Consider the following 20900-nt stretch of genomic DNA (forward strand, 5'->3'; position numbering starts at 1 on the left):
TTTGTGTGAAATCAAGTACTGTATCTATTCTAACGTTGCAACTAGTGTTGTTTGCTTGTGCAAGGCTTTCTTGTTTTGTTTCTCGTCGTGTTTAAGTTTGTCTTGCGAATGCTTGTTGTCTCTACACGCATCATCTGAAGAGATCTTTGCCTTGCTGGTAGGTACTCCTACGACTACCACGTCTGTCTATGTTGTGTGCTTTCAAGTTTCAAAGTTGGTTTCAAAGCGCGGCCTACCAGGGTAGGCGTCACATGAAGGATTGACAGGCCCTACGCTCGGCTGGGTGCAGAGCTGATGCAGCTCTCTGCGAACCTGAAGCAAAGATTTTGATGTGATTCGATTTGATCTGATTTGATGAAGGAACCAATGCTGTCCAACGACATGACTGCTCCTGGAACGGAGGGGGAACTCCAGAACGTGTCACTCCTCATTTCTTTGGAGCGCCAAATGTTCAGGGTCGGAGCTTGTGAGTCTCGAATCAAACAGTACGGGTGTTTATTTGGAGAGCTTAAGGGTCTCTTTGGATTGAGACCAAATCTTACCTTACCAATTTTGTTGGTCTTGATCAAAATTTGGCTATTTTTTGGATGAGAGCCAATTATTTGGCAATCCAAAGCTCCACTATCAATTCTATTTCATTTTTTTTTGGCCAACTCAAGCGAATCCTCAACCAAATTTTTGGTAAGACATTTATGGGCTCAAATCAAACAGCCCCTAAAAACGTGAATGCTGCCACCCACGTTAACGACGATGCGCCGCGTGGCGCCATGCGGCCGGTCACACCTCAATCATGTCATGAAGTTCTCCGAACATTGTTGTGTGAGCGTGGACATGTCTACGTTGCCATCCACATTAACGACGTGTGTATTGTATCTTATGCATTAAATACACATCTCTTCAAATGCTTTATGTATTTTAGTGTTGTATGTAAACATGCTTTCACTTAGAGCAAGAATAATAAGGTGATGCAAACAGACTATAAGGATTTAAATATGTTATTTTTGTTTAGTTGGAGGAGAGAGAATAAGAGAGAGAAGAGAAGTGGGCTATTAGAGCACTCCCAATGCATCGTCCCTTAGGTGCCGTTACATAGTCCATAATAAATGCTAAGAAATCATATCCCCAATGCATTGTCTCTTCGGGTGGTATCTAAAGTAGTAGATATTTAAGGACATCTCCAATGGTGGTTGATACTAATTTTTTTCTCTTTTTTTAATACGTTCTTTATTGTCTTATATCTTTCTCTTCTTTGATGGACCCACATGTCATATTCTCTATTTTCTTAGTACCCGTGTAGTACCCATTGTTGAAGATGCCCTAATAACTTTGTGAGAGAGAATTAATGATTTTATGTTGGTTTGCGTGAAGAGACGGTCGCTAGCAGAAGATACAGTCTCATCGTTAAGAGGGTGCCATGTCAGCAAAATGTCGAAGATGACGCGCTAAAAGACTAGCATTGGGAGTGGCCTTAGCTAATAACCAGTTGTAGCACGTGCTCCTAGGAACCATGTGAGAATGCAGCGTGGGCCATGCGTTGATAAAGTAGCACTTTCTCCGTCCAACAAAAGATGTCTCAAGTTTGTCAAAATTTGGATGTATCTAGACATGACTTAAAGTATATATGCATTCAAATTTGGTCAAAGTTGAGACATCATTTGTTGGACGGAGGGAGTATAATCTTATAGTCAACTACTATACATGCTAGTTATTGCACAAACTGTAGATGACATGGCAGCAGCTTATAGCCAACGGTTGGCTATACTATTAATCTTGCTCTTATTATGTTTTGTGAGAGAGCAATTATGAATTTTCTTGGGTTTAACGCTAAGAGTTGTATCTAGATTAAGATATCACATCTATCTCTCTCTTTCTTCATGAAATAGGATGCCACATCATATTTTTTGTTTAGATGACATGCTTAAGATACGGTACGTTTTGGATCATTGTGAAGGCCCTGATTTATACATCGCAGCTTTTAAGCATCCGAGTCCGAGATGACGTTCAATTTTGATAACCATCACACGGTGAAAGCAATCAGTTGTCTTTTCCTTCATTTTTAGCAGTGCACACCATCACTCCTTTTAGACAAAAGGTTTTGCAAACCAGTTTTGATATACTCCAGTCTAAAGCATCCGAGTATATCAAAAAACTATTGGTATGCTTTTGTCTAAAAAGAGTGTCTGTATCAATCAGCCAGACCCTGATTCACTCACTCTTTTTAGACAAAAGGAGTATTTTTAACGAAGCTAGGCTTTGAATTAATAAAGCAAACTAGCTAGACAATTAATATGTTCAAGAAAATTCTCTTACAAAATAGATCAAATACCAAGAACTAAATAGGAAGCATGAGAAAAGTACACTGAACTACGACTCCCTCCGCTCCACAATACACTTTATATAGATTTGTGCACCTGGACCAAGGAAGGTCTCGTTTCTAGTGCCTGACAATTCCTATTGGATCAAAATTAAATGGGTGTGAGTACTTTTGGTTAGGTGCGGGAGCCAAGAGAAAAGTGAGATGTATTGTGAAACAAGTGAGAAAAAAATTATATGGGTTGTTTTGTGAAATGAAGGGAGTAGCACCAAACGCAGCCCACGGTAATTTTCCTGAGATATTTGGAGTATATGTACTTTAGCATAATTGTGGGTAATAAATGAAATCACATTTAAGGATACATGTTCCGGCAAAACGTGGGACATTGACCAGGTTTATGTAGTTAAATAGTTCGTTCTCCTAGGGCTTAGGCGAAAATATTAAGTTCCTATGTGTATTTATATTTATCAGATGCAGGTATTAGGTTTGGAAAGCACTATGACCAGTCTCTATAAAGAAAAGCACAGTCATGAGATGTTTCATAAGACATCAATTCAAATATGCATCTACTTGAGTACTTTCAGTTGGCCGTTGTACTATGATCGACTTGAAAATTGAAGTCAAACTTCTATCTTGTAGGTGTCGCACCGTGGTGTTTGATGTTGTATTTTGGAATTTGGACATGCGACACATATTTTCCAAGTAATCCCGTGATATGTTTCATCATTTTATAAGCATTTTGATTATTGGTTGCTAACTTATCTGTGTTTATACAGTGTCTTCTACTAGGTGATTACCCGCGCGTTGCCGCGGAAAATTCTATATGCACGTCTGAACATGATTTTAGAAACAAATGATAATAGTATGATTCAATGTAAAATAAATATGAATATTGTAGGACAAAATGATTTTCTCATTCATAAGGACAAAAAGATTTTATCATTTATAACACCTATGCAACAAAACAATAGCTGTAATTTTGATGTGCATGACCATTAACATTTTCGAAGAAACCGAAAAGTGAAGTTTCGTCAACCTGAATATTTGCAGATCTTAGAAAAATTGATATACATATCATGAAAATATGTGTGTTTGGTGAAATATTTATATGCAACGTGAAGATGAAAAATCTTAGGTATCAACATATTAAATTCGAATGGACCATCAAAATGGATTCCTAGTGTGCAACAATACCTAATGTGGATGGGTGATGTGGAGTCTTTCAATGCCCATGATGTGCATGATGTGGATGATGATGTGGACATCTTGCATGTCAAGGTTGCAAACATTAATTGCACTTAGTGAGGATCAACTTTATAGGTTATATTGATTATGTCCAATGAAACACGCTTGTATTTAAATAGATCATTGCTTGAAAAAATAATGCTATGTAAAAATGGTGCATCAACAGGTTGACTTGATCTCCATCTCCACCCCTGCCAACTATCTCATGAACTCGTCGGGTACACTCATTTGCATATAGGTCAAATCTACCTTTGAGTCTTCGGTGTTGTTTTCTATCAATTGCATTTTTTTCATTTCCATATAAAAGTCATTGACGAGGTTGGACCTCGGCAATGCCCAAGTTTAGGGCTTGTATGTTGTGAGAGCACGAATGTGTACCGGTGATCTCGTCGACTAACAAGGACAAGGGAACACGAATTTACCTAGATTCGGGGTCCTCCGGGAGGTAATACCCTACTTACTGCTCTAGATGTTGTATTGATGGATGATTACAGAGATGCCAATGAGGTTATGGTGCGTAGATCGGATCTAGCGAGTGCATATGGGATGGATTGTCCTTCCTGGCTGCCCCTCCTAGTACTTTATATGTAGGAGGCTAGGTCTCGGGGTGTGGCGTCTGGGTTGGTTACAACAGAATAAAGAATCTCTAGATTGTGTTCCTTATCTTGAGCCGCAATTCTAGGTACTCGGGCTTCATCGACCGTATTGAGCCTTCGAATGGGCTTCATGCTGGGCCGCAGCGGGTACACCAAGGATGAGAACCCGGTGGGTCATACCCACGTCAGTCATTTCCTTGACGAGTCGTTCCTCCGTATATGAACAATTATATATAGGTGAGACAACATTTGATTGTTTACTTGCATGAGCGATAGAGATGACATAACCGCTTTTATTGCTCGCGAAGTTGGCAACGATCCGCCATCTTTTACATTTTTACATGTTTGATTGAGGTTCATACCACATGCAAAAATGCCATGAGTCATCAGCTACGTACACACATGTCTCAGAGGATTGAGATGGTTTTCTTGGAAGGGTTGTTTTGTTCACATATAGAGCTTCTTCACAGCTCCCTAGTCTACCGTCTAGACTCCTTATACCCCCCTATGATGTCACACCCCTACCTCACGGTAGCCTCGTCACTCCATGTATATCCCTCCTTTCTCTTCCTCTTTGTCTCCACAACTAGATCTGATGCCATCCTCCTTGGCAACAACACCTTGACCGACGTTTCATCCATGTTTGGGTGAGCCAATGTTACCCGTTCGACTGCTAGTTAATCACTTTGTGAAGGGGGTGTTGCCTCTCCACCACTCCTGTTCTCTCATTCCCCCAACCTTATCCGTTGTACACATTTTTCTACACACTCTCCTTTCTCCTCAGCCCCTTTGCCACATTGGTGGCCGCTGAACGTTTTCACACGTTGAAATTAATCTTTCACCGGTTGGTATTTACTTTCCCCGTTTTCATTTATAGGAGAAAAATATGTTTGGTTGGAATAAACTAGATAGAGTGGTGTGAATTTAATGGGTGTGGTCTATTAATAACAATGTGTTTGTGTAATATCACGTAAGGAGACGGGAGTTTAGAGGTGGGAGTTCGTAGGAGATTAGACATGAAATATGTATTTCTAGTCTCAATCCTTATTAAGTATGTGATAAAAAAAATACACGTGCAAATTAACAAGAAAAGTCAATTCGCTTGCTTGGTTGGCGTGGGTTCACGAAGAATTAGCTTAGGAATGATAACACAAGTGAACATCTCAGGTCATTTGTAACAAACAAACCAATTCAAATTCTCACATCTCTCATTGTTATTAAGATTGCAGAAGCTGGTCTCTCAACTCACCGCCTCCCTCCCACGACAATGTCTCTTAGCTCCTATTGTCACCAACCAAACAAATGTTTTAATAGAGTAGACCCTTCAACTCCCATCCTCTCTTCTAACTTCCCAACCAAAACAAACGTAAGGAATTTAGGAGAAATTGATCACAACACTTAAAAGACCAATTCACAACATTTTATTAACAAGGGCATGGGAATTATTTGCTCGAGACAACCTCATCCATTCATTGTAAGTTCGTAACTTATGATATCCTTTCCAATCTAACTCCGAATTCCGACAGTCAAATAGATGAACTGATTTCCCTTGTCAATTTTCACGTTTATTTCCCATCACATACTTGTAATACTGATTTTCATGCCTTGAATTTTCATAAGATTCAATATCTCATGGCATCTTTTTTATATTTTTCTATTCCTTGTTTTACCATTCCCTTGATCCAAAAAAGCTTGAAAAGGCGATGAAAAAAAATCTTGGACGACCGCACGAAGCCAATGCGGCACAGCAGCCCCTCCCTTTCGGGCTTTCGGCGATGAGCGACCCCGAAAATTACCCGACCGACCCCGCATCCTCCCCGCACTCGGCCGGAGCACCTAGCCAGCTTCGGCAGTGGCTGACGTGTCGCGTTCCCTCCCCTCCCTCCATCTCCCGCCACTTCCCCGCGCCATTTCCCGCCACCCACCTCCACTATTTGATCCCCTACCCCAGAAATCCCTCCGCAAAACCCTAAACCCCGGAGGAAAACGAGCAACCATCCTCCCTTCTCCGCCAGCCCTCCAATGGCGTCGCGCCGCCTGAGCAACGGCCGCTCCCCTCTCGTGCGGAAGCAGAGCCAGATCACCTCCTTCTTCTCCACCCCCTCGCCCTCCTCCTCCGCCTCGAAGTCCGCCGCAAAACCTACGCCGTCGCCCTCCTCCACCCCGAAGTCCGATGCAAAGCCCTCGCCGTCGCCCTCCTCCTCCGCCCCGAAGCCCGCTGCAAAACCATCGCCGTCGCCCCTGAACCCTAAGGCGAGGAAGCCCCCTCTCGTGGTGCCTTCCCCTTCCCCTCCCAAGTCGGCGCCGCCAGCACCGCAGCAGCAGGGGCAGGATGAGGAGAAGAAGGAGCAGAATGCTTCGGCGGCGCCTGCGGGAGAGGCCGTGGGGAGGCGGCTGAGGGTGTACTGGCCGCTGGACGACGCCTGGTATGAGGGCAGAGTGGATGATTACGACGAAGGCTCGCGGCGGCACCGCGTGAAGTACGACGATGGGGAGGACGAGGAGGTCGACCTCAGGAAGGAAAAATTCGAGTGGGCCGCGGAGGAGGCAACACCACCGCCAGCGAGGAAGCTGCGACGTCTCAGGCGGATGTCTGATACCGCAAACGCGAAGTCGCTGGCTGGGCTGGAAGACGAGGAGATTGGGGATTCCCCTGAGGACGGGGACTGGAAGAAGGACGCCGAGGAAGTGGAGTTGGATGATGAAGAGGACGAGGCGGTCAGTTCGCGAAAGGGGAAGTCAAGGAACTCCTTGTCTATGTCAGCGTCAACACCACGGTCAACGTCTGGCCTGGCCTCCACATCATCAGGGTCAACGGTGTTAAAGAAGAGGAAAAAAGTGGATGTGGGTACATTGGATTGCGCTAAAAAGTTCAGCTTTCAACTAGCTAGCACCCCTGAAAAAGTTGAATTAAAAGTGCCAATGAGCTGTGACGGGAGTGAGTAATGGAATCTGAATTATTGATAAGTTTGATTGCTTGTCTGGTCTGTGATTTTTGTTACCGTTTTTGCAGGGGAGAAAATTTTAGAGAATGCTCACACTGTTCTTACTGGAGAGCTGGCTGAGCGCTTTGGTCAGCGCCAGGCGGAAAAGTTCAAATTCCTTGGGGAGTGAGTACTTTCTGGGTGCTATTTTGATCATTTCAAATTTTGACAGATGGAGTAATCATTTATAGTATTGTTCAGAGCATTTCGTTGTATGTCTGGCAAAACATGCATTTCAGAATTAAGAGTGAATACCATTTTTTACCCCCTAATTTCACATTTGTGAGACAATCTACCTTATTTAAATGAATTTCTACAAATTTACCCTATTTAAGCAAACTTGTGACACAAATTACTGCATCTAGTGTTTCTACGTCTACTCAGGCACTTATCCTGTGCTCCACTGCAAATCTTGCACATCCATTGCTGCCAAAGTCATGCCAATGATGACAGGATGTGATGAGAACGACAGGTTCCTGGATTATTGTTGGTGTTGTCCAGGAATTATGCAGCGGAATCAGTCGTACAGATCGATGCCCTAGAACTTGGCCGGCTCTGGTTGGGCGATAGTTGTGCCTTGTGCACTAGATGGGGTAATTTGTGTCACAGGTTTGCTTAAATGGGGTAAGTTGTAGAAATTCTGTTAAATGGGGCAGATTGTGCCACCAAAGTGAAAAGTAGAGTAAAAATTGAATCCACTCCAGAATTAATGGAATTTATTCTTGGCTTACACTTCGCTTTACTAATTTACTTCTCTTTTCTCAACGGCCATTATCAATTTACTTACTAGTTATAACGGGTTTTCAACTGTAGTGGGCGCAAAGATGCAAAAGGGAGACGGCCTGGACACCCAGCCTATGATCCAAGAACTCTCTCCTTGCCTCCCCAGTTCTTGGCGAACTTGACAGGCGGACAGGTAATTCTAACTTGTACCATGTAACTTGTCTCAAACTCTAACATCTATTTTTTATTTTTATTTTGCGGAAATCAAACTCTAACTCCTAATTATTGTTAATAGAGACAATGGTGGGAATTTAAATCACAGCATATGGATAAGGTTCTGTTCTTCAAGGTACATTTATATCTGTACAGTGCTCATTGAGTACTTACAATCAAGACTGTCTACTTTAATGGTTATTCATTATTCTTTGAATTTGAAACAGATGGGCAAATTCTATGAACTGTATGAGATGGATGCCCATGTTGGGGCAAGGGAGCTTGATCTTCAGTACATGAAGGTATGGATACTTCCTTCTGCTTATTTGCTTTGTTGCTATTACTCTGTAGTCCAGTATTTATTGTTTCATATGATCCAAACTCTCAGTTTATTTGTCTTGCATCCTATCATCTTAGGGTGACCAACCTCATTGTGGCTTCCCAGAGAAGAACTTATCAGTGAATTTGGAGAAACTAGCTCAGAAGGTCAGGATTCAGGAGTCAGGACATATTTGATGTAATTTTATTGATGAATACTCCCTCCGTTCCTAATTAATTGGCGCCAGCTATTTTGCAAAGAAACCCTTGTAAATTTCCGAAATAAACCTGCAGTCCATATCTTCAATTAAACGTGGACTGCGCGTTGATTTTCAAAAAACAACTGGTTTTTTTGGCAAAACTTCCGATAGAACGTGGACTGTAGGTTTATTTCGGAAATTTACAGGTTTTTTTTGCAAAACAGCCGGCAACAATTAATTAGGAACAGAGGGAGTAGTAGATAACTTGTCATTTAATAATAAAAATTGTTCATTGCATCACAGGGTTACCGCGTTCTAGTTGTAGAGCAGACCGAAACACCGAACCAGCTTGAACTCCGCCGTAAAGAGACGGGCACAAAAGACAAGGTTTGCTTAGACCCCATGGTTAACAAGAGCTGCCGCTTTTAATATTTTGATATACACTTATCAAAGTGTCCAAATATGTCAGTGATGTTTTTCCCTTTTGAGAACAAATATGACAGTGAATTGTGGGAATTTTTTAGCAACCCCCTGTTCTTTTATAGCCCTGTAAATCTAATCTTATTACCTATATGTTGGGAACATGGTCATATTTATTCTTGTGGTTGTCATGCTTTCTCTCTGAAGGTTGTGAGGCGTGAAATATGTGCAATGGTCACAAAGGGAACACTAACAGAAGGAGAATTCCTTCTGGCAAACCCAGATCCGTCATATATATTATCTGTGGCTGAAAGTTATCAACATAGTTCAAAGAAGAGTCAAGATGGTCATACAATCGGTGTTTGCATAGTTGATGTTTCTACAAGCAAATTTGTTGTTGGACAGGTTGGTGGTTTGATGGTACTACTACTTATGTGCAAAAAACATTAATCAAACTAGAAGGATTTCTCAAGAGCTGCATTGTTAATTGTGTAGCCTCATCATTATGCAATTGTTGTTTTTCAGTTCCAAGATGACGCTGAACGCCATGTGTTGTGTTCTATTTTGTCTGAAATAAGACCCGTGGAAATCATAAAGCCAGCTAAGATGTTGAGTCCAGAAACTGAGAGGGCACTGAAAAACAATACTAGAGATCCTTTGATAAATGATTTGCTTCCATCTACGGAATTTTGGGATGCAGAGAAGACTATTCATGAGATAGAGCAGTACTACAGCTCATCGGATAAGCTTACTACATCACAAAACACTCCTGGTGTACAAAACAATGTGGGCTGTCTGCCTGCCCTGTTAAGTGAGCTAATTGGAGCTGGTGACAGAGCATATGCACTTTCTGCTCTGGGAGGTTCCTTATTTTATTTAAGGCAAGTCCTTCTGGATAAGAAATTGATTCCATGTGCTGAGTTTGAGCCCCTTACATGCTCGGGGCTCCTCAACAATACGCGGAAGCATATGATATTCGATGCAGCAGCACTTGAAAATTTGGAGATTTTAGAGAATGCAACTGGTGGCCTCTCAGGGTACTACCTACTTCAATCTGTTTAGTTTTCTCTAGAAGTTGTACGCTATTGTAAGCAACACAGCATACTTTTGTGTATTCTTTCAGGACTTTGTATGCACAATTGAATCATTGTGTTACGGGATTTGGGAAAAGGTTGCTCAAACGGTGGATTGTAAGGCCTTTGTATGACAGCAAAGCAATACTACAGCGTCAAGGTGCTATCGCTATTTTCAAGGTTTGTGTTTTATACCAATAATTTTCTGAACAGCAGAAGCTTGTTTTGTCATTTGAGAAGGATTTTTTGAAAATGATTTTAGCGTAGTTATAGCAACAGATCAGCAATGTAGACCTAGCAAAGTTTGGGTCGGTGCGTTTTTCTTGGCCAAAACATTATTTGCATGCAAGAGCAATGCTTCAGATACATGGAAATAACGTCTTGCTCAAAGATGGAATCTTGTTCTCTACTTGAGCAGAGAATGAGTACTGTTTGTAGCATTAGTTTGTCTACCAGGGGATAGTGAGAACAATGAGTCTGGATTAGATGAGATGGAAATAAGTCTGAAAGATGGGATGGAAAACAGTGGATGCACCTTGGTTTCACTAACGCTGAGTAGTTAGTAAGAAGCGACGACGTGTAAAGATGCAATAAGTTTTTCTTGCTTCATAGGGTGGAGTTCACGAATCCCTGGTAGATAAATGATAACATCATTGTAAACCTATACCTTCTCTCCTTTTTTCTTTTAAGTGTTCACAGCGTGAAATAATCAAGTGCTTGCAATTTTATTTCAGAAGCTCCGTATTTTTCACTATAGAAGAAAAAAATTGGCTAGTGTGGGGACGCAGGCAACAATGATACACTTGCATCTGTTTTATCTTTCAATATCTACATACATGCATGGAAACTTTAAAATATCTCCATGTTTACTGTTCTTTTCTTAAAAGATCGTACATAGTTACTCATATGCAAGTAAATAAAAGCAGTCTATTTTGCTGAGGTTCCTTTTATGTCTCAGTACATCATTTTTGTTTGAACTTGACCATTGCCATCCAGTTATAACTATGATAAAGGCATCAGATTATTGTGTACTTACACAACCTTCATGTGCCATTCTTTTTCCTTGTGTGGCTTAAAGAAAACACTGCTATGGTAAGTTGATCATCTGCAAGCACCGAGGAGGTGAGGAGGAAATGGAATGTGTCCACAACATGGATCCTATCTTTTATCCTTTGAGTAATCACTGTTCTTTGAGCCTTACAGAGTATGATGGTCTTCAAATTTGAATTAATCCGTGACATAATTATGAGTGGTAAAATGAAATTACGTGGTTCCATGCTGATGATTACAAAATAATTTTGTATTCTGATTGTACATCTGTTTTTACTGTATATGGAAAGCATTACAGTGCTGAAATTTACTTTTGTGTTTCCCATGCTTTTTTTGACAGGTTCCCCATGCTTGTACCTCATCATTTTACGTTGTCATTTTTAATGCTTTATTCTTCTTTCCAGGGTGTTGGGCATGAATGCGCTATCCAGTTCCGTAAGGATTTATCTAGGCTCCCAGACATGGAGCGTCTGCTTGCACGCCTTTTCTCTAGCTGGTAATTCAATATCATATGATATTCTTATTAGTAGAGATTTGTGCAACAAGCTGGATTTGTCTAAACCTTCTTATTCTGACCGACTCGTGCTACTTGTTCTTCACAGTGATGAAAATGGGAGAAGTTCAAAGTCAGTTGTTCTTTATGAAGATGTATCAAAAAGACTGCTTCAGCAGTTCACTTCTGCTCTTCGTGGTTGCCAGCAAATGTTCCAAGCATGTTCTTCTGTCAGGATGTTGACAGGCACAGAGGGGTCATGTCTACTAAATGATTTGCTTTCACCAGGTAAGAACAACAATTTTCTTCACTAGCTAAGCATCTACATCAACAGGGGTGTTTCATCATTCTTTTTTCTTGGTGTGCTCACATGTGTCTCTTCTGCTTTTCATTTATTGTTTTCCTTGGTTTTGTTAGGTTGTTGGGTTGTTCAACTGCCTTTAATGTGTAAGGTAACCTTGCAAGCACTAACTGTTTACAGGCAAAGGATTACCAGATGTATCGTCTATTTTAGATCACTTCAGGGATGCATTTGATTGGTCAGAAGCTGATCATAATGGTCGGATCATACCCCATGAAGGTTGTGATCCTGAATATGACGCCACTTGCTCTGCCATAGAGGAGATTGAATCCAGTCTAAAAGAATACCTGAAAGAGCAAAGGGAGCTACTGGCAGACTCATCGGTAGTGCTATATTTCACTTCTGTTTAAACTGCCCATCATTTATTAGTTTCTTTAGCAATCACTAATGACTTGTCAACAATGGGCAGGTGAAGTATGTGGATGTTGGAAAAGATACATACCTTATTGAAGTGTCTGAGAGCCTGGGAGGTTCTGTTCCTAGGAACTATGAGTTGCAGTCTACAAAAAAGGTAATGACAGATGATTTTTCTTCTATTTGAACATAAGTAACTAAGTGAGTACAGAACGAACATGTTGTTTGGTGTGTTGCTGGTTACCTGTAGATGCATGATGCCTAAATGCTTGGTTCGTAATTGTGACATATTGTTAGTGAATTATAGTTGTTACATTGTTGTGATCATAGCCTGGGATAGAAGCCATAGTTAAAAAAAGCCCGGATCAGTGAGGAGACTGGTTGACCGGTCTAGCCGCTGGCTCAGCTGGTTCGATGCACGTCAATATCTAATATAGTTTTTTAAGGCAAATTGTACTGAGTTTGAGTTAAGAATTTGTACAAAAGATGCACTTGCCATATTAGGCACATCATGAAGCCAGCCTGGTTGGTATCGGACTTTCCCCCATGTGTGACCAGGTTGCCTGAAGTCCTTGGTTTGATACCAGCCTTGCGCCTTCTCTCAACTTGTGTTTACGCCTTTTTGCCAAAATGAAACTTCAAGTGGACTGTACTGGACAAGGCACCAGTTCAGATTTTCTCTGGTCCGACCGCAGGTTTGCCTGCGTTTTTTTAACCGTGGTAAGAAAAGTAGAAAACTATCAGAAAAAGGAAAAGAGGGGGAGTTTAGGTGTGGTCAAACAGTATACCATATCATGCCTCAGTAATTAGTCCCAACACTGTTTGTGCATAACCTTTCGGTCGAACCATTTTTGACATTTGTTTGACAATATCATTGGATTGCTTTTGATATTTGTGTTTTGTCAGAACAGTGATCTGAAAACCCTTTTCTAGATCCCAGATTCCTAGGATACATGCTGCACATGATGGATGCGGCTTCAAAAGATAGACACATCGAGGACCTGAGCAGGTCTGCCTTTGTGATATGAGCAATACGTTCGCCGTTCGGTAGATCATATAGGCTTTGGTGAAGGTGGTTACTCTCAGTAGCCAATTAACCCCTTTGTTGGCTCGACTGTTGGGTTGATCGTCTACCGGTAGTCCATCACTCCGACCCACTTGGGAGATGCTTCGGCCTCGGATCAGAAAGGCGAGGACTGTTGCACTAGGCCTGTCTGACAATAATTGGGTCCGTACATCACATGGTGCACCCTGTGTTCAGGCTTTGATGGATTACCTTGTGCTGTCGATCAAATTAGCAACATGTCGCTATCAGCTCTTGAGGAAGATGTTATTCTCTGGCATTGGTCGCCTGACTGCCTACAAGGCATTATTCTTCAGCAGGAGGCTATATCCTTGCCATAAGATTCTTTAGAAGGTTTAGGTGCCACTCAAGTGTTGTTTTTTCCTCTGGATCACCCTGCTGTACTGCTGCTGGCCAGCCAACTGTCTCAAGTGCCATTGTCTGCCAAATCACCAATTGCCGTCTCTGCCAGAAGATGAAACAGTTGAGCATCTTTTCATGATTAGCATCCCATCTCCCTCTGGTTCTATGCAGGATTTGGTGCAGGATAGGTGCAAGCTGGTGTTGAAGGACTGGCACAGGGATTTCAACTTTGTTAGTGGCACTCCAAATATGGTCTGTGTAGAAGGAAAGAAACAGCAGGGCTTTTCAAGGGGAGCTGCATGGCCTGCCTCAGAGGCTAATGGTATCGAGTGCAAGCTTTATGTTTGCAGTTGAATAAAACTCTTCTGTTTTGAACCTGCTTCCCCTCCTAGTGATAAGATGTGCAAAAGTTTTTACATGTCTCTAATTTATTTTTTTGAAATGGAGGCAAAATATTTGCCTCTTTTCTTTGATTAAGGCGAAGGGTGATATACAAGAAGGCAGCTCAAAACGAAACACCGCAAACCCCAATAGGAGAAACAGAGCCTACTCTCCTGGCATAAGCAACCCCAATCATGTGGCTCCTGCTATGCTTCAATGAGACGCCTAATCTTTGATCTTGTTGATAATTTAGCATTGTGGAGGTGCTTCTGAAAACTTACTTGTTTAAGTAACCGCTACTACACGGGTACCAAGAAAGAAGAGAAGATGACATGTGGGTCCATCAAGAAAGAGAAAGGAATAAGAAAAGAGAAAACATATTGAAAAGAGAAGAAAATTAGTATCGACTGCCATTGGAGATGCCCTTATAGGCGACATCGCTAGGCTTGCTGTTCCTGGAGCGCCACTGCAGCAAGCTATTCTCATTGGCCAGCATCTTCCTCTTCTTCGCGATGACATCTTGGGTGACGACATGGCCATGGGGAGGACCCTGGCAGGAGACTAACGGTCCGGCTTTCCCAGCTTCTTAGCTGGCGAGTCTGCTGTGGCATCAGCATTCTTGAGCCTGTCCATGAGGATGCTGCTCATGCTGGGACTCGCACTGGTCAAAGCGAAGGTCCATGACAGCCCCGGCATTGAGCTCGTATCAGCCATGGCATGGCATTCGCAGCCAACTCGGCGGAGCGGTTGGGCTCGCCGACATCGTCATTTCTGGTGGCTGCTGCCAATACCTACTAGCAGAGTGGCAGTTCTACAGTGATTACCCTAGGTATAGTTTGGCTGCTCATGTCCAATGGATGTTGGACCATCCAACCTTGGTCCAACAAGGTCCTATGTTTATTGGATGTCAGTTCAATCGGTGTCCACATCTGTTGTTTGTCCAGTCCAACACGATCCAGTACTATAGGGGTCCAACTTCCATCGGATAGTACAAGTCCAATGCTACCTCTAGTCTTGAGCTCTAGGCATGAATTAAAAAGTTGCTTTCTTCTATTTTCTCTTCTGGGCTTTGTTTCCCAGTTTTGCCTTTTTCTGGGTTGCTAGCTTTGTATTATCTCTCTGTATTAGAGCACTCATGCATTTATTTTACTTTGGCTGGATAACACTGAGTGTAAAAAGGTTGGGATGTTTTAATCAAACTTAAATTTATGTTAAAAATTGAAGTTTATAACATGATTTCAACTTTCTGGCCCAGGGCTTCTACCGGTACTGGACACCAGAAGTAAAAGAGCTAATATCAGAACTTTCTAAGGCTGCAGCAGGCAAAGAATCAATATTGAAAGGCATTCTTCAGAAGCTAATTCATCTCTTTGTTGAGCATCACAGCAAGTGGAGACAGTTAGTTTCTGTAGTTGCTGGTACACTTCCTCTGAAGTTATTTTGTTTCATTGCTGTACACCAATTTTAGCAATTTAGTAAAGCTGAACTCGTCATGTCCCATGCTTGTTCCTTCTTGCTCCTTGTTCTTTTTACTGTACCCCTGACATGCCATGGTATTTGAAAATCTACTAAAGTTGATTGTAGTTGTATGTTTTTTGTATACTGCTAGTTAATAGTAGGCAGCAACAAGGGTGATATCACATTTTAAGGGATGGAGAGATTTATTGAAAGAAGATCACTAACTGTGCATACTCTGGATAAACTGATCAACTTTTTTCACATGGATTTCTTAGCATGTTTTCCTCAACATAGGAAAGGTGTATGCTTATGTGTGAATTGTAGTGTTAAATCTGTATGGGCACAAGCACTTATAACTACACATGATGGTTTCACAGAAATTCATCAAATATTATGTTTGGCTTATCATGCAGAGATTGATGTTTTGATTAGTCTTGCTATCGCGAGTGATTATTTTGAGGGGCCAACTTGCCGTCCAACTATCAGAGAATCATATGGTTCAGATGATACTCCTACTTTCTATGCAAGAAATCTTGGACACCCAATTATTCGAAGTGATTCATTAGGCAAGGGTTCTTTTGTGCCCAATGACATCAAGATGGGTGGGCCTGGCAATGCCAGCTTTATTGTTCTTACAGGTCCAAATATGGGTGGTAAATCAACTCTTCTGCGTCAAGTTTGTCTTACCATAATATTGGCACAGGTAATCCGTCATCTTATCTGTCAACATTGCTTGTTTAGACACTTACTTCAAGTTATTTGACAGATTGGAGCAAATGTTCCGGCAGAAAACTTTGAGTTTTCTCTTGTTGACCGCATCTTTGTTCGCATGGGAGCAAGGGACCATATTATGGCTGGCCAAAGTACATTCTTGGTGGAGCTCATGGAGACTGCTTCTGTGCTTGTAAGATTTCCCTTTCAAATATGAATGTCTGTCAGCAATTTTCATTCTTGCTTATCTATTACTTTTTGTTCAACTTTTGCTTCAGTCGTCAGCTACCAAGAATTCTCTTGTGGCTTTAGATGAGCTTGGGCGGGGCACATCAACTTCTGATGGACAAGCTATTGCGTAAGTTAAATTAAAGATCATAACTGAGTTATGAATTCCCGATATTGTGTATTATTTTGTTTTTTCATTTTCAACTGTGTTCTCTATGAGATTATTGATTTGCCACCTTTTGGACTAAAACAGGGCATCTGTTCTAGAATATCTAGTTCATCATGTGCAATGTCTAGGCTTGTTTTCTACGCACTACCATAGATTAGCAGTGGAACAACAGGATATCAAGGTAATTTGTTTATATATATCGTGCTTTGAATTCAATCACATCCAGGTTTTAACCTACGTATTTGAATACCTCACATTGCAGGTATCACTTTGTCATATGGCATGCGAAGTAGGTATGGGAGAAGGAGGTTTGGAAGAAGTGACTTTCCTTTATAGGTTAACAGCTGGTTCATGTCCTAAAAGCTACGGCGTAAATGTTGCTCGATTAGCAGGTTATTTCTAAGCCAATATATTTTGTTTGCTTGATACATTTACTCAAAGTTAGGCAAACAGTACATGATGCGTCTTCATATTATTTTTATCCAGGAATACCTGCATCAGTGCTTCAAAGGGCAAATCAGAAATCAAATGAATTTGAGGCCAATTATGGGAAGCAACACTTCGCGACTAAAGATAAGTTTGTATGTGCACTGAGGGAGGACAATTTCGCTACCATTAAGGATTTGTTCCGTGTTGTGAAGGCAGGGAATCATCAAGAAGGTCAGGTGGCAAGCTTAAGTATGCTTCGTGAAATACAGAAGCTTGCCAGGGTGCAGGCTATAAAAGGATAATCAATTACATGGTCCGTTTAATCAAGAGATTTACCCAATTTTTTGCCAAATTGCTGGCCTTTTTGGATTGTCATCATTTTGAGGATGCCGTGTTGTCTTGGGCTCATGGAAGTTTCTTGAATCTTCTGATTTGCAAGCCCATATAAAGAACTGGGGCAGGTCATGGTTGTACCATGGATTCAGATGTGCCAGGACATACATCGAGCTTAGTATCCCTTCAAAAGTTGCCCGCGCCCTCAAATTCAGGTACCAAAGGCCAAGGATGTTCATCTATCCTGCATAATGTTGAAGCCCAGGAGAGTGCTTAGTTTAGCAATGACCAACTGAACCACTAGAGGGGAAGAAATTTCATTGTAACGTGAGTTGTGCGAATACTTTCCCAGTTATTAATTATAGGTTAGATGGCCACGGTGGTGCATATATGGTTACTCGAAATCTAACTACTTCTGCCAGCTAATCTATTGTTTTGCCATTCACTCAAGCATTTCACTCTAATACTCAGATTGCCCATAAGCTGTTACACTTGTCACACCTGTCTTATTCGCCTACACATCTTGCTGATAGAGGAACAAAACCATGCAAAGTATTGTCAAGATCCTTCGTCAGTTCGTAAAATTGTGCATTAAAAAAAGACTGCAAATTCAAAATGTAACGAAGTGTTAGTTGAAGCACAAGCTGAAAAATTCATGAAAATAATAATCATGTGTGTATTGTACAAAATACAGTCCAGTAATAGGAGTATAAATTTAGCCATTCAACAATTCCCCCTGTTCTACGATTTTATGGCGGGATAAGGGACAGTACCTTATTATTTCATACATGTGATGTGTAAATGAAACAAGATAGGAGAAAAATGAAACAATTAGAAAGGAGGAATTTAACCTTGAGTAGAGATGAAGAGAAACATAACTTAGAAACAAACCATGTTTAAAAGTAAATCACTGGGAGGTAACCAACAAAAGATTGGAGTAGACAGACAGCCTACTTGGTGGTATCTGGGAAGTGATCTATACCCACGTCCCTACCATCAGGTTCAGGTTCATTTCAGAATTTTTATTCCAATCCAATGCCTACTCTTTTCCATTTAAACAGAGGCGCACAAGAACGATCTGATGGCTATGTTCCATGATTTTCACAATGGTTCATTTCCATTATGCAGCCTTAATTTTTGGGGAGATCACACTCATACCATAAGTTTTTTTTAAGGGAGCTAGTCGGAGTATCACCCCATCTGCCGCTAAATGCCAACTTTAATTATTTTTATCAAAGTTGCGAACAATCTCATAAACGAGCTGGCCAATCATTTCATTCAGCTTACACAAACGACCTTCATATAAAGGAGGAGCAGCAGAACATCCTAGACGGGGTGGCTGTTTTCCGGGAAACAATGCATGAGATGCATAATGTCATGGAACCGGACTATACCTTGACTTATCTTAAACTTAATTGTACAATTGTTCCTTAAGGTCAAACACAAATTCAGTTCTAAGATAATACGGATTTATCACTCCAGACTGGGATATACTCATGTACTTTCCTAGGATCAAGCAAGTATGTATGCATATGCAGTTGGTATCACATCACAAACAACAAATGATAAAACAGGTTTTAACGTATGTGATATACAGTTGGTATCACATCATAAAGTAGCAACGGAATTAAGATAAAAATCGCCACAAGATGGCTTAGATTGAAATCATCGGTGACTAAACAAAACACACACCATAAGGCTTATATCCAACGTGTGTAAAACATACAAATGAAAGTCGTCGTATATCTCCCGGTCTAGATCTCCTTGGAGAGGACCCATATCTGCATTTCGATAATGAAGACAAGGGTGAGTATATAAGGTTCTTGAGAAGACTTACTTTATAAGTTTAATTAGTTGAAGTAGCAGACCAAGGTGAGGTGATGCAACGTCGGAGTCAGATAGGTCCATGATTATCTCCTAGGTTATTCTATCTAAAATTCATTCTCTAAAACAATAATGGAGGATATCTCTAACAATACATTGTTTTCGGTGAAAAAAACAATACATTGTTGCTAATCACATTTTAGAAATTCCTTCATGATTTTAGTTGTAATCATCACAATATCTATAGTTTCATAGGTAGGCCACATGTCTTCCTTACATCAATCATCAATCACGACTCCATGTCTTAGTCTCACAAGTCCTTTCAGTTTTCTCTTACAAATGTTTATGGGCCGTGCGACGCCGGGGAGAAACAGGCCTTCTTCGACGAGCTGGCCTCGGTCGCCCAGCTAGCCACCGGGCATTGGGCCTTGATCGGAGATTTCAACCTCATTTTGCGGCCCTCCGATCGATCGAATCTAAATTTCAACGCATCAGAAGCTGCCCGTTTTGCCGATTGTATTAACTCCCTTAATCTTCTTGAGATCCCTCTCTTGGGCAGGAGTTTCACGTGGACAAACCAATAGTCCTGCCCAATTCTTGTTAGTTTAGACAGAGCTTTTGTCAACCTTGCTTGGAGCTCCGCCCTTCCAAACTCTACGCTTACCTTCCTGCCGCGATCAACATCCGATCACGTCCCAATTATCCTGCCAGTCTCTTCCGATATCCCAATCCCGGCTGTTTTCCGTTTGGATTATCATCTGCTTCTTAACACCGCTTATGGTCAGCTGGTCAATCGGGTGTGGAACAGTTTCAACTCGGGCCATGACGCTCGCAGCCAGCCTGGGCTGCTTTGCCGAAGAATCAAAAGAGTGCGGGGTGAGACGAAGAAATGGATGCGGTATACTCGATCTCTGGCTATTTTGGCAAAAAACTGTCTAACCGTTATCTCCTTTCTTGACTCAATCGAAGAGTCTAGGGTTTTATTTCCTTCTAAACTCTCACTACGCATGGCTGTCAAGGTATCTCTTCACCGACATAATGTCTTGCAGGCGAGCTATTGGCGACAACACGCAAAAATTAAGGACTGTGCTCTGGGAGACGAAAACACAACCTATTTTCACACGTGTGCCTCTATCCGTCTCCGCAAAAACCAAATTAAGATGCTGGATGTTCAAGGATCTCAAATTTTCTCTCATGATGCTAAACAGTCTGTTCTTAAAGATTTTTTCTCTTCAATTTTTGGGGTCCCAGGGGCTTCTTCCTTCGAGTTTGACCTTGTTAATCTCCTTAGCTCCTCTCGGCTTCCGGCCTCCCAAGCTCAATCCCTCGTCACCCCGTTTTCCCTTTCCGAGATCAAACATTGCCTACTTTCCATGAACGATAACTCCAGCCCGGGACCTGACGGCTTCGGGCCTGCTTTTTATAAAAAGTATTGGCACCTAATCAAAGACGATCTCCTCTGCCTGCTCGCCAATTTCTTTGATCACTCGGCGGACCTACGCTGCATCAACAAGGTTTATATCGTGCTTCTCCCCAAAAGCAAGGAGTTTCTTCCCCTGACCACTTTAGGCTGGTTTCCTTGCAAAATTGTTGCTTC

At 41.6% G+C, this 20900-nt stretch overlaps 1 protein-coding gene across 1 annotated transcript; it reads left to right on the plus strand.

Moving 5' to 3' along the window:
• The first annotated feature begins 5947 nt into the window (after positions 1–5947).
• On the plus strand, positions 5948–17943 carry LOC100821236 (DNA mismatch repair protein MSH6). The gene is made up of 21 exons (XM_003576466.4): positions 5948–7093; positions 7169–7265; positions 7953–8055; positions 8158–8211; positions 8303–8377; positions 8493–8561; positions 8897–8980; positions 9221–9418; positions 9539–10050; positions 10137–10266; positions 11541–11632; positions 11739–11917; positions 12111–12313; positions 12400–12501; positions 15407–15569; positions 16023–16312; positions 16376–16513; positions 16599–16678; positions 16802–16898; positions 16980–17109; positions 17204–17943. Exons 1-21 carry the CDS (start codon positions 6178–6180, stop codon positions 17446–17448), a joined length of 3957 nt encoding a protein of 1318 aa, XP_003576514.1. The 5' UTR covers positions 5948–6177; the 3' UTR covers positions 17449–17943.
• The last annotated feature ends 2957 nt before the right edge of the window (positions 17944–20900 follow it).

This window comes from Brachypodium distachyon, chromosome 4, assembly GCF_000005505.3.
Source record: "Brachypodium distachyon strain Bd21 chromosome 4, Brachypodium_distachyon_v3.0, whole genome shotgun sequence".
Taxonomy (NCBI): Eukaryota; Viridiplantae; Streptophyta; class Magnoliopsida; order Poales; family Poaceae; genus Brachypodium; species Brachypodium distachyon.